Below are 11,684 nucleotides of genomic sequence, written 5' to 3' on the forward strand. Positions count from 1 at the left end.
TAAATAAATATGAAGCATTGATCGGAAAATATACAAAACTAATAAAAAAATTACATCAAGTTTCACTTAATTAAAATTAATTTATATCTTTGTATATAATTAGTCTATGAGAAAAAGAACATTTTATATGAGTATATCACAAACTTATCTTAGAGTTGTATTTTAAATTTTGTAGGTATTGTTTCATTATCCATAGATATCAGGTGTAGATAAATTTTTATTTTGTCTGTATTACTTCCATTTGACTCATGCAAACTTGTATAGCAAACAAAGAAGAGTTTCTTTGTCAATACAATTTGACCTTAAATTGACTAAATTAACCACATATCTTATGAAATTTCAACAAGTTCTCCAAATAAATTCATCCCCCCTCCCCTAAAGCAGGATGAAATATAGGGGAATGCAGATAGACAATTCCTATTCGTCCACAAATTACAGCTCACACGTTTAGACAGCACGTGCTACAGTGCGTAAAGAATAAAGCACCGAATACAGTACCGACACTTTGTTCACAGCAATAATCACAAATCTTTTTTATTTATTATTCTATTCATTTAATTCTCATCCAACGGCCAAGATCACTCCCTTCATCCCAAATCTAAATCTTGACCCTTTGATCAGATCAAACCTCAAAATTTCTCACCAACCTTACCAGGACCACTACCCTATCTTCTCTCCTCCTCAGATCTCAACTCATTAGGCCAATACCCTCCAAGAGACCAACACTAACAAGTAGCTAACCCCCTTATATTTTCTTGAAATTCTATTGGCTATTTTTAGTACACAAAATAGTGCCAAGATTGAATCTTTATAGTGTGCAAAGTGCTAAGAAGCATTGTAATGGTGGAGGCACAATCATGGACAACAAGAAGGGGAAGCAACCCAAGATTGGAATCAACCCAAGATCAAGTTTTGGATATGCCAGTAACACCAACTGCTGAAATAAGGCAACAACAATATTCAAATGGTGGTATAAGTTCTTTAGTGTCACCAACTGTACTTACTGCACTTATTATTGCTTCTTGGTACTGCTCAAATATTGGGGTGCTTTTGCTTAACAAGTATTTACTAAGTTTCTATGGTTATAGGTATCCAATATTCTTGACCATGTTACATATGTTGTCATGTGCTACTTATAGTTTAGTTGCCATTAAGTGGCTTGAAATTGTTCCTTTCCAACAGATACATAGCAGGAAACAGTTCTTCAAGATTCTTGCATTGAGTGCTATTTTTTGTTTCTCTGTGGTTTGTGGTAATACTTCGTTAAGGTACCTTCCTATATCGTTCAATCAAGCAATTGGTGCTACTACTCCATTTTTTACTGCTATTTTTGCTTTTGTGATTACATGTAAGAAAGAAACTGCTGAGGTTTATTTAGCACTTGTCCCTGTGGTTCTTGGTATTGTTTTGGCTAGTAATAGTGAGCCATTGTTCCATTTATTCGGGTTCTTGATGGCATTAGGTTCAACTGCTGGGAGAGCATTGAAATCTGTTGTTCAAGGGTTGTTGTTAACATCTGAGGGTGAGAAATTACACTCAATGAATTTATTACTATACATGGCACCAATGGCAGCAATGATTTTACTTCCATTTACGTTATACATAGAGGGAAATGTGGCTGGAATTACATTGGAGAAAGCAAAGGGAGATGGATTTATGATTTTCTTGTTGGTTGGTAATGCAACAGTTGCTTATTTGGTGAATTTGACTAATTTCTTGGTTACTAAGCATACAAGTGCTTTGACACTACAAGTTTTGGGGAATGCTAAAGCTGCAGTGGCTGCAGTTGTATCAGTTTTGATTTTCAGAAATCCAGTGAACATTATGGGAATAACAGGATTTGCTGTGACAGTAATGGGTGTTGTGCTTTACAGTGAGGCAAAGAAGAGGTCTAAAGTAACAGCACACTGATGAAACATATGAAAGATTCAATCTTGATGATGCTACTACACAAAGGTTCAATCTTTTTTCCTTCTTTGTTTTTTTGGCTAGTTAGAATTCATTCTGTGGGGGTTGGGAGGGTAAGTGGTTGGATATTATTCCACTGTATAGGAAGAAAGATGGGGTGAGGTGCAAAAAGGTTCATGTTCTATGCTTTTTTTTTGTTCTTCTCCATATAATTGAGCTTGATTGGGGGTGTTTAAAAGAGAATAAAGTTGTCTCTTTTACTTTTTCCCCTTTCTGTAATTTTATACTCCTTTGATGCAACTACAACAAAGAAAGATTGATTCTTTAGATATTGTTAAGACTGATTCTTTAGGTATTGTTCTCTCTGTGTAATATTTTGGTGGGAGAATTGTCCCCCAACATATTTTGCTAAATCAAAAGTTTTATTTTCATACTCTGCTTCATTTAACTTGAATTGATTCCTAAGCTAGTATGTTTAGTGTTAATCCTTTTAATAAATTGGTTGTTATTTACTTCATCAAAAAAAAAAATGGTTGTTATTTCAATTATCAAAATGCTACAATGTCATTTTGCTTTGAAACTAACAAGCTCTGCCTGCCAAGAATAGATTGAGATGTTGTATCTGTTGAGGTCCCTGTTTGTATTAGAAAATGACTAACATGGAAAATTGTGGTGCAAAATAGTCATGAGTTGCATTAGTTGGTTGCATATTTGGTAAGTCTTCTAATTTAGATCTTAGTTCACAAGTTGCTGTCATTATTGGGAAAGGAAGAGAGTGAAACTTGGGATCTCATTTGCCAAGCTTCTTTCATTGGTCCACCCTGATTTCCATGTAGGTAGAATGACTTTAACCATTTGCAGCATGTTTATAGCTTCTCTGCTTCCTATATTGTTGAATGGTTTTGTGTCATGAAACTTACTACTTCAAGCATAAAAATGCAGACGGGATTTTAACAAAGTGGTTCAATATCAGTATTTACCACTATGTATACTTCAAAAAAAAAAAAAAAAGACCTTATATATACAGTGTGATTCTCCAGTGAACCCCCTTGGATGGGACTTGATAGCGGATGTATAATCCCTAGCTAAGCTTGATCAGAAAACTGCCATGAAGGGCATTGTGGTGTATATATATTAGTCTAGTCTAACATGACTCGACTGTTATTAAGCTTCATTTCAAGGTTCTTGGAAGAACTACTTAGAAAATAAATCTGGATCTTTTGGTATAGGAGTGCCATAGAAAGGAACTTGCAGTATTTTGAAAAGAGATTTTTGGACTATCCACAGGCATTGTAAATTATACGTTAGATTGACCTACAACAACAGGTAACTTTCTATATCAAATGAGCGATTTGTGTAGAAAAGCAGGGAAGTTACTATTTCTGGTGTGAGTTGAGTTGGTATTTTTGATAATTTCGGTTAGAAACATGCCTTTTCAATCCAATTGTCAAAGTTTAAGTTATACACCGTGATAATGTAAAGAATTATTTGCACGTCAGTACAATTTAACTAGGCATAGCAATTTTATTCATTTTTTTAATTACCACATCACGCTTGATATAAAAAGTTACTTGTTATTGTAAGTCAGTTAAAGTCATGGTCGATATACATAGCACAAATTTTCTTCTCAAAATACCAATAGTTTTAGTTATATAAAAGTAGATCAGATGTGTTATTTTGCTTTTGCTTTACTCTTTCTGTGGAAATTATAGTTAGCTACATAAAGCAAAATGGAGGAGGATGTTGTGTTGGACGGTATAATTAATAATGAAAATGCTTTAATACATTTGGTAGTTGTTTCTTTATCAGCGAGTTAGGCATGTTACTTCATGACGACTTAAAAGAAGCTGTCTCTCACCGAAATAAATTAAAAGAATAAACTAATTAACATTCTTCCAACCCACTTGCATTATGTTTATATTTTAGATTTTATAGGGATTCTAATTTTATCTTAAACATTTTAAAGATGTAAGGTTCGATTTTCTCTGATATTCCTTTTAACTTTTTTGTGTATGATAAGCGTCTCTGACATAAGGAAAAAAAATATTCGAGGAACAAAAGAGAAAACAAATGATCTTATATTTGGGCAATTGGATTAATGAATAAGGTGTTAGACTTTAATATTGTACCTTAATCTTCGAAATTGAATTTTCTGAAGTTTAGAAGTACCACATCGAGCACCATCAATCACCGAATCACCAACTTACAACACGCCCCCTTCCACCACCACACCCCACAACCGAAAAAGAAAAGAAAAAAGAAAGACAGAAAATCATTGAAGAAGTTCGAATCTGCCCCTCTAACGTCACTGTTAATTATAAGCACAATCAATAGGTGATGAAAGAAAAATAAGAAATAAATCTCTCTGACAATGATTGTTATTTATTTTTTATCCACGAATGCATACTATGCTCCAGTATTGTTTGTGTATTTACATCACTTAGTAGACGTTAACCTGGATTGGGGAGTTTTTAATGGGGTTGAGTTTGCTAATGTTAACAACATAAGACAGCTATTTTAATATACTTGAAAAACTAGATGGTTCATCAAGTGGGAACTCATAATGATATTTACGATCCTTTAGATCCCTTATAGTGGGATAAGATCTTTTCACCATTAATTAAATTTTTTGTATTTTAGCATTACGGACGACGAAATTAAATTAGTCAGACAGGTACATAATACCACATGATGATACCAAAAATCATAAACAAAGTAAATAAATCACAAAGAAGAAAAGAGGCTCTCCACACTAAAAGCCAAGATTGAAGAGAACATGCCAATGCAGCAGCAACAGTTGATGCAATCAACTAGGAAGGAGCAGTGAATGTGAAATGTCGCTGAAGCAGGGCCACTTGGACAAGATGGTGCAATTTTAGAAAAGATACCATTTTAGACATCATATTTATGGCAACCTTCATCCACTTGGAGATAGAGGGAGGGGAAATATGATTGTATTAAATAGGTATAAATGTTAGTGATAAATGTAATTTTGGGGTCCTCTGAATCATGTGTTACTACAATTTTCCACCCCACATAAACTTGTCAGGTCATAAAGAGTGAAGACAAGTTGTGTATGGTACAAAATAAAGTTTTTCATATTAATTTAGAATAAAATGTGTACTAGTTTTGAACAAGAATTCAACTCAATGGTCTCAATAGGAGTTCGAATGAACACCCATCTGCCCCTCTAACGTCACTGTTAATTATAAGCACAATCAATAGTTCAATACCATGAAGAAGGTGTGAAAGAAAAATAAGAAATAAATCTCTCTGACCATGATTGTTATTTATTTTTTATCCACGAATGCATACTATGCTCCAGTATTGTTTTGTGTATTTACATCATTTTCTTCCTTAGTAGACTGTCCTAGCTGTAACCTGGATTGTGGAGTTTTTAATGGGGTTGAGTTTGCTAATGTTAACGGGTCGGGTTTCGGGTTAGGGGAGCTTATTTGGGCAAGAGAGCTATTTTAATTTAAAATAATTTTTCACATGGAATTGAATGGTTTTATTAAAGGATTGTCGATGGTAGATGGAGACTTCAAATAGGGACGGATGTAGTCAAGTGGAGTTAACCTTTTCACTGATTTTTTGTCACAATGATATTCTATGATATTTACTGAAAGTGGAATGACTTTGTGATATTAAAAATTAATTTGATGACTCGTGCTTTTATATCACAAGTTGAGTGACCTTCTATGTAATTAACTCTCAAATGAATTACTACAAAACAATGCAAAGTCGGAAAAGAAGATTACCAACATAAATATTAAGCAAAGAAACAACCATAGTGCTTTTTATTTCCCACACTACTCGAACCCTTCATAAACTTAACAAAACACGTTGATTCAACCCTCGAATCAATAAAAACAAATCAAAAAACAAAAATCGGGTGTTCATGCATTTTCACTCGTCCCCTCGAACCAAAACATGGACTTATCCTTAACTCACGATCATGAAAAACATGGCAATTGCAACAATCATTCAAATAACAAAATTAGTAAGAAGGTGAAGGAGCTGGAGATGCCAATTGTGGCAAAACATTGATGGCAAGTTTCATTCCATTTTCACAATGTTTGCCTACTCCACATAGTAACCATCTTTTTCCTGGTGTTGTAAGAGTAATCACATCATTTCCAGAAATCAGAGGTGAAACAAAATATCTTGCTATGCAGCTTTGGAAGGCTTCCTCATCTGCACTATACACATTGTGAGGCTCCTTGCTTGTACTTGAAGACTGCAACAAAAAATTTGGTTCAATAAGCAATTCCAAAATAGAATTGTTTTCTTGCCCACACCTTTAATTTCTAGTCATTTGGGACATAATTACGGGTTTATGTTACGTACATTGACAATGTAGAGCAGTTTAATTTAACAGGTTATAGCAGGTTATGTCTTATAACTCTATATGTTTATCAAGTCACCTCTTGTTATAGGTTAACTTAACCCAATAATTAACTAATAGTAATGATATTGTCAGTGCACATAAGTTAAAATCTGCAATTATTATCTACGGTTAATGAAAAATAATATGGGTTCCAAGGTAATATTGGGAAAATAAAAAAGTTATTCCATTGTAAACCAAATGAACTAAGTATTGTTTTTTAAATTGGTGCCACACGGTGACGTGGATATCATATAAAGTGAGTTGATGAAATGGTAACTTGTAAATTCGGGACTAGATGTAGGCATGTAGTATCATATTATGACTTTTTTATTTTGGTGGTTAGTTGAGTGATTTTTTGGCTACAAAAATTATAATTTTATGACTTTATCCAATAACCATTTTTGAAATTTATCCGTAAAAAACTTACTGAGCCTATCTCCAACGTGGAACTCTTTGGTGGCAGCCCAAATTTTGTAGTCAAAGTTGAGTTTCCAACCTTGTTCATCACCAACCCAATGGTCAGTTGCCATAACTGGAGCAGTAACCATCACAACAACAACTAGTGCAATCAAGAAAGCTGTCGAGGCCATTGATAATATGTAGTAGCTAATGTTGTTCGAATATTTATGAAAGCTATAGATGATTTGAATGTGTTATTGATCTAGGGACGTATTTATTGGTTGTTAATTGCAAAACTTTGGAAGCCCAGCCGGCTATTAGCGGCATTTTATATATGGCCAAAGTCATAAGCGGCCCCCTAAACTTTTCCCCGAAATTTCATATACTTACCTAAACCGACGCTTGATTCCGATCAACACTTAACCTATTAAAAAATATACCTATTACGCACTTTTTTACTAATCAGCTAAAAATGTAAAGTGTGTGAGATGCACTCGCCCATGACGTGGCAAGTGATGAATTAACTATGGCCATTTGGTATTTTGAGTTCTAAATAATGATTAAAAATTATTTTATGAGTAAAAGGAAAAAAAATTATGCTAAAAAGAGAAGGACCCCACTCACCCTCACCCACCAAGCTTCCCCTGCTACAGAACCGCCGTCCCCCGCCACCCCCATTTCTTCTTTTCTTCATCTTCCTTACCAATTACCCACTGTAATTGTGGATTCTTTTCCTTCTTGTATTATGGATTTTTTTTTTTTTATCCAAAAATAGTCCTTTAAGCTCCAACATTTTTTACCAAAACATCAGTAGAAAACAACTCTGCTAAAACGATGGGACGACATTTTCACGATCTACACCTTTCCTCCTGGGAGCTGACTGCTGCTGTTGAAGGTGAAATAACAAGGATTTTGTTGTGAATTCTTTAGAGTTTGGACTTTTGTGATAATTTCAGAAAAAATATTTTCAGATTCGTTTCTACTTGCCGGAAAAAATGGAGATTCGCCGGAAAAGTTTTGAGACCCAAATTTGATATCCTTTTTCTTGATGGCCAACTCAGATTGGAAAAATAAAAAGAAATGAAATTGTAACGGTGGTGGCGTTTTCAAATCTGAACAAAAAAACGACGAGGCGGTGGCTGTAATGGCAGAGACGGTGGTCATCTTCCAAATAAGGATGAAAATGGCGTGGTGGCAGCGGTGACGACAGAACCGAAAAATGATGGTGGTGAAGCGGCTGGAAAAAAAAGAGGAAGGAGAAGAGTGGATGACGGCGGCAGCGGCGGGATTGGTGATGGGTGGATGGTGGCAAAGAGAGATGAAGAAGAAGATATCATTTTTTAAAGGAAAATGTCTAATTAAATGCTTTCCACGCGCCTGACACTTAAGTGTATCACACACATTGTGCCAAATCAGCAAAAAATATCTAAGTGATTCAAATTCGAAGCAGTTTAGGTGTCAAATTGGAACAAACGTCAGTTTAAGTGGCCGTGAGGAATTTGAGGAAAAGTTTAGGGGGGCGCTTATGACTTTGGCCTTTATATATACATAAATCTTGTCAGTTTTGCTAATATCTCATTTTGCCTTAATAACACCGTCTAAACAACATACTAATACAATATGGAATTATAGAAACGTTTACAGTTGACTTGATCAAGATTTTGGGTTCACTCTACCTTGTGGTTTGGTTCTACTTATACTCCTATTATATTATGATAAAAATTTATCCTCACTTGATATTTACGCTAATTCAATGAACATATTGACACATATTTCTTTATGTTCTTCTCGATTGCCATATATTCCTCATGCACATTGGGTTTTCACCGTGCTAATTTGATAAATTATTCTCCCTCCGTCCCAAATTAGTTGTTGTGTTTGGCTTCTCAAATGTCCAACAATTCATTTGAGAGTTAATTACATAGAAGGTCACTCAACTTATGATATAAAAGCACGAGTCATCAAATTAATTTTTAAAATCACAAGTCATTCCACTTTCAGTAAATATCATAGAATATCATTGTGGCAAAAAATCAGTGAAAAGGTTAACTCCACTTGACTACATCCGTCCCTATTTGAAGTCTCCATCTACCATCAGATCCTTTAATAGAAACCATTCAATTCCATTTGAAAAATTATTTTAAATTAAAATAGCTCTCTTACCCAAATAAGCTCCCCTAACCCGAAACCCGACCCGTTAACATTAGCAAACTCAACCCCATTAAAAACTCCCCAATCCAGGTTACAGCTAGGACAGTCTACTAAGGAAGAAAATGATGTAAATACACAAAACAATACTGGAGCATAGTATGCATTCGTGGATAAAAAATAAATAACAATCATTGTCAGAGAGATTTATTTCTTATTTTTCTTTCACACCTTCTCCATGGTATTGAACTATTGATTGTGCTTATAATTAACAGTGACGTTAGAGGGGCAGATGGGTGTTCATTCGAACTCCTATTGAGACCATTGAGTTGAATTCTTGTTCAAAACTCGTACACATTTTATTCTAAATTAATATGAAAAACTTTATTTTGTACCATACACAACTTGTCTTCACTCTTTATGACCTGACAAGTTTATGTGGGGTGGAAAATTGTAGTAACACATGATTCAGAGGACCCCAAAATTACATTTATCACTAACATTTATACCTATTTAATACAATCATATTTCCCCTCCCTCTATCTCCAAGTGGATGAAGGTTGCCATAAATATGATGTCTAAAGTGGTATCTTTTCTAAAATTGCACCATCTTGTCCAAGTGGCCCTGCTTCAACGACATTTCACATTCACTGCTCGTTCCTAGTTGATTGCATCAACTGTTGCTGCTACATTGGCATGTTCTCTTCAATCTTGGCTTTAGTGTGGAGAGCCTCTTTTCTTCTTTGTGATTTATTTACTTTGTTTATGATTTTTGGTATCATCATGTGGTATTATGTACCTGTCTGACTAATTTAATTTTGTCGTCCGTAATGCTTATTAAAGGGGAAGTGTTTCCAATAAGGATTTTAATATTACCATTAATACGACATTATCCGAAATTATTCCCATTTCTCAAAGATATAAACTTGCTCTCTTATACTATACATTTTACATTGATATCACTTACACAAAGGTAGCATAAAATTCAGTACAACTAAAAGCCTAATATTCCAAATAGCAAAAAAATTTAGGTTGACCACTCTGAGCTTTTGAGAATTTTTTGCACTCATTTCATCATAGCGGATCTAACATGTAACATATGAATTCACATAAATACACTCCAAATTCTAAATCCCGTCTGCAATATCCGACCTTACCCGTGTAGAGAAATATAGCAGAAGAAAAGTAAATCGGAGAAACCTTCTGCTAGCCCAAGATCGTTACTAAGATTGGAAGATTCAACTAAAGAAGAGGAAACTTTGGAAAAGAGAAAGAAAATTTTAGATAGGAGAACTTGGTTATGAAAGAAAGGCTTTCTTGAATTACTTGAATTCCTTGATTACAAATGATCAAGTCCACTCCTATTTATACTTGTCTAAGGATGGTTCTAGACATTCTTCTAGATACATCTATAAGAAAAATCTAGCAAACCTTATCTTCTTGCAATACTCTAGACTATCTAGAAATCTCTTCAAGATATTTATCCAAGATACTATACTAGGCTATTCTAGAATCATTACTAAATATCTAGGATTTTTTGTAGTTCCAAAAATCTACTTTATAATTTCACACTCCCCCTTAAAGTGAATTTTTGGAACTAGACCAAGCTTGTCGCGAAAGAACTCGAATGAAGCTTTAGGAAGTGACTTGGTGAAGATATCAGCAATATTCTCCTGACTTCGCACTTCCAAAGTATTTATAGTTCCATCAAGAACTTTTTCTCTGATGAAATGATGTTCCACTTCAATGTGCTTAGTTCTAGCATGGAATACCGGATTGTTTGCAAGCTTGATGGCACTTTGATTGTCTTCGAAAATAGCGAGTTGGCTTTGATATAGACAAATGCAAATCTTGACAAGTCTTTGGAGCCATACACATTCTTGAGCAAGAAGAGCTGCTCGCTTTATATTCCGCCTCCGTAGTTGATAAAGAAACGAGTCTTGCTTCTTGCGCACCAAGAAACACTTATTCCACCACAAAGAAAAATATTGCCTGACGTAGATTTTCGATCATCCAGATCACCACCAAAATCGGCGTCAAGATATCCAATTAATACCAAATCATTCTTCTTTTGGAAGAGTAGGCCCATATTTGATGTTGAGTTGATGTATTTCGAATCCTCTTTGCGCCTTCCAAATGAGGCTTTCTTGGTGATTGCATAAATCACGACATATCCAACGAAAAAAGCAATATACGGCCTTGTAATAGTCAAATACAAAAGACTTCCAACAAGAGCTCGAAAAGGCTTGGGATCTGCAAGAAGTGAGCCTTCTTCACGCCTTAACCTCGTGCTAGTCTCAAGAGGAGTAGAGCACTTTTTGCTTTGTTTTATCCCAAACCTGTCAACAAGCTTCTTGGCATACCCTTCTTGGGTAACAAAGATCCCTTTACTCGTGTTTGTCACCTCTAAGCCAAGAAAATGATGTAGCTCTCCCAGCTTCTTGATATCAAATCTTATGGCAAGCTCCTCTTGAAGCCTCGCAACTTCATCATCATTGTTTCCTGTTATTATCATGTCATCCACATATAACAGAACAACAACATGCAAGTCTCCATGTTTCTTAACAAACAAGCTAGGATCTGAATGTGATGCAGCATATCCACAAAAATGTAGATATTGTGCAATTTTTCCATACCATGCTCGTGGAGCCTGCTTGAGTCCATAAAGTGCTTTCTTAAGCTTGCAGACATAATCAGGATATAAGTTAGAGACATACCCGGGTGGTTGATCCATATAGATATCTTTGTCAAGTTCCCCGTACAAAAAGGCATTCTTCACGTCAAGTTGCCATAATTTCCAACCGTACGATGTTGCCATGGCTAATACAACTCGAACTGA

General features: G+C 35.0%; 2 protein-coding genes across 2 annotated transcripts; one reads left to right on the forward strand and one right to left on the reverse strand.

Moving 5' to 3' along the window:
* Window positions 1-654: 654 nt before the first annotated feature.
* Window positions 655-2,339, forward strand: LOC132043769 (probable sugar phosphate/phosphate translocator At1g12500). Its single transcript, XM_059434242.1, has one exon. It carries the CDS (start codon window positions 841-843, stop codon window positions 1,909-1,911), a length of 1,071 nt encoding a protein of 356 aa, XP_059290225.1. The 5' UTR covers window positions 655-840; the 3' UTR covers window positions 1,912-2,339.
* A 3,569-nt stretch (window positions 2,340-5,908) lies between these two features.
* LOC132043805 (blue copper protein-like) lies at window positions 5,909-6,888 on the reverse strand. Its single transcript, XM_059434267.1, has 2 exons — window positions 6,742-6,888; window positions 5,909-6,148 (listed from the first exon to the last, which is right to left on the reverse strand). Exons 1-2 carry the CDS (start codon window positions 6,886-6,888, stop codon window positions 5,909-5,911), a joined length of 387 nt encoding a protein of 128 aa, XP_059290250.1.
* Between the last annotated feature and the right edge of the window lie 4,796 nt (window positions 6,889-11,684).

The sequence above is a fragment of the Lycium ferocissimum genome, unplaced genomic scaffold (assembly GCF_029784015.1).
Source record: "Lycium ferocissimum isolate CSIRO_LF1 unplaced genomic scaffold, AGI_CSIRO_Lferr_CH_V1 ctg285, whole genome shotgun sequence".
Lineage (NCBI taxonomy): Eukaryota > Viridiplantae > Streptophyta > Magnoliopsida > Solanales > Solanaceae > Lycium > Lycium ferocissimum.

What these genes read in the sequence shown, in the direction of transcription:
- LOC132043769 (XM_059434242.1), top strand. Translation starts at nt 841, where the DNA reads ATGGTGGAGGCACAATCATGGACAACAAGAAGGGGAAGCAACCCAAGA.
- LOC132043805 (XM_059434267.1), bottom strand. Translation starts at nt 6,888, where the DNA reads ATGGCCTCGACAGCTTTCTTGATTGCACTAGTTGTTGTTGTGATGGTT. An exon ending in CTGCCACCAAAGAGTTCCAC is followed by an intron (nt 6,149 to 6,741) that starts GTTGGAGATAGG and finishes TTTTTGTTGCAG; the next exon opens with TCTTCAAGTACAAGCAAGGA.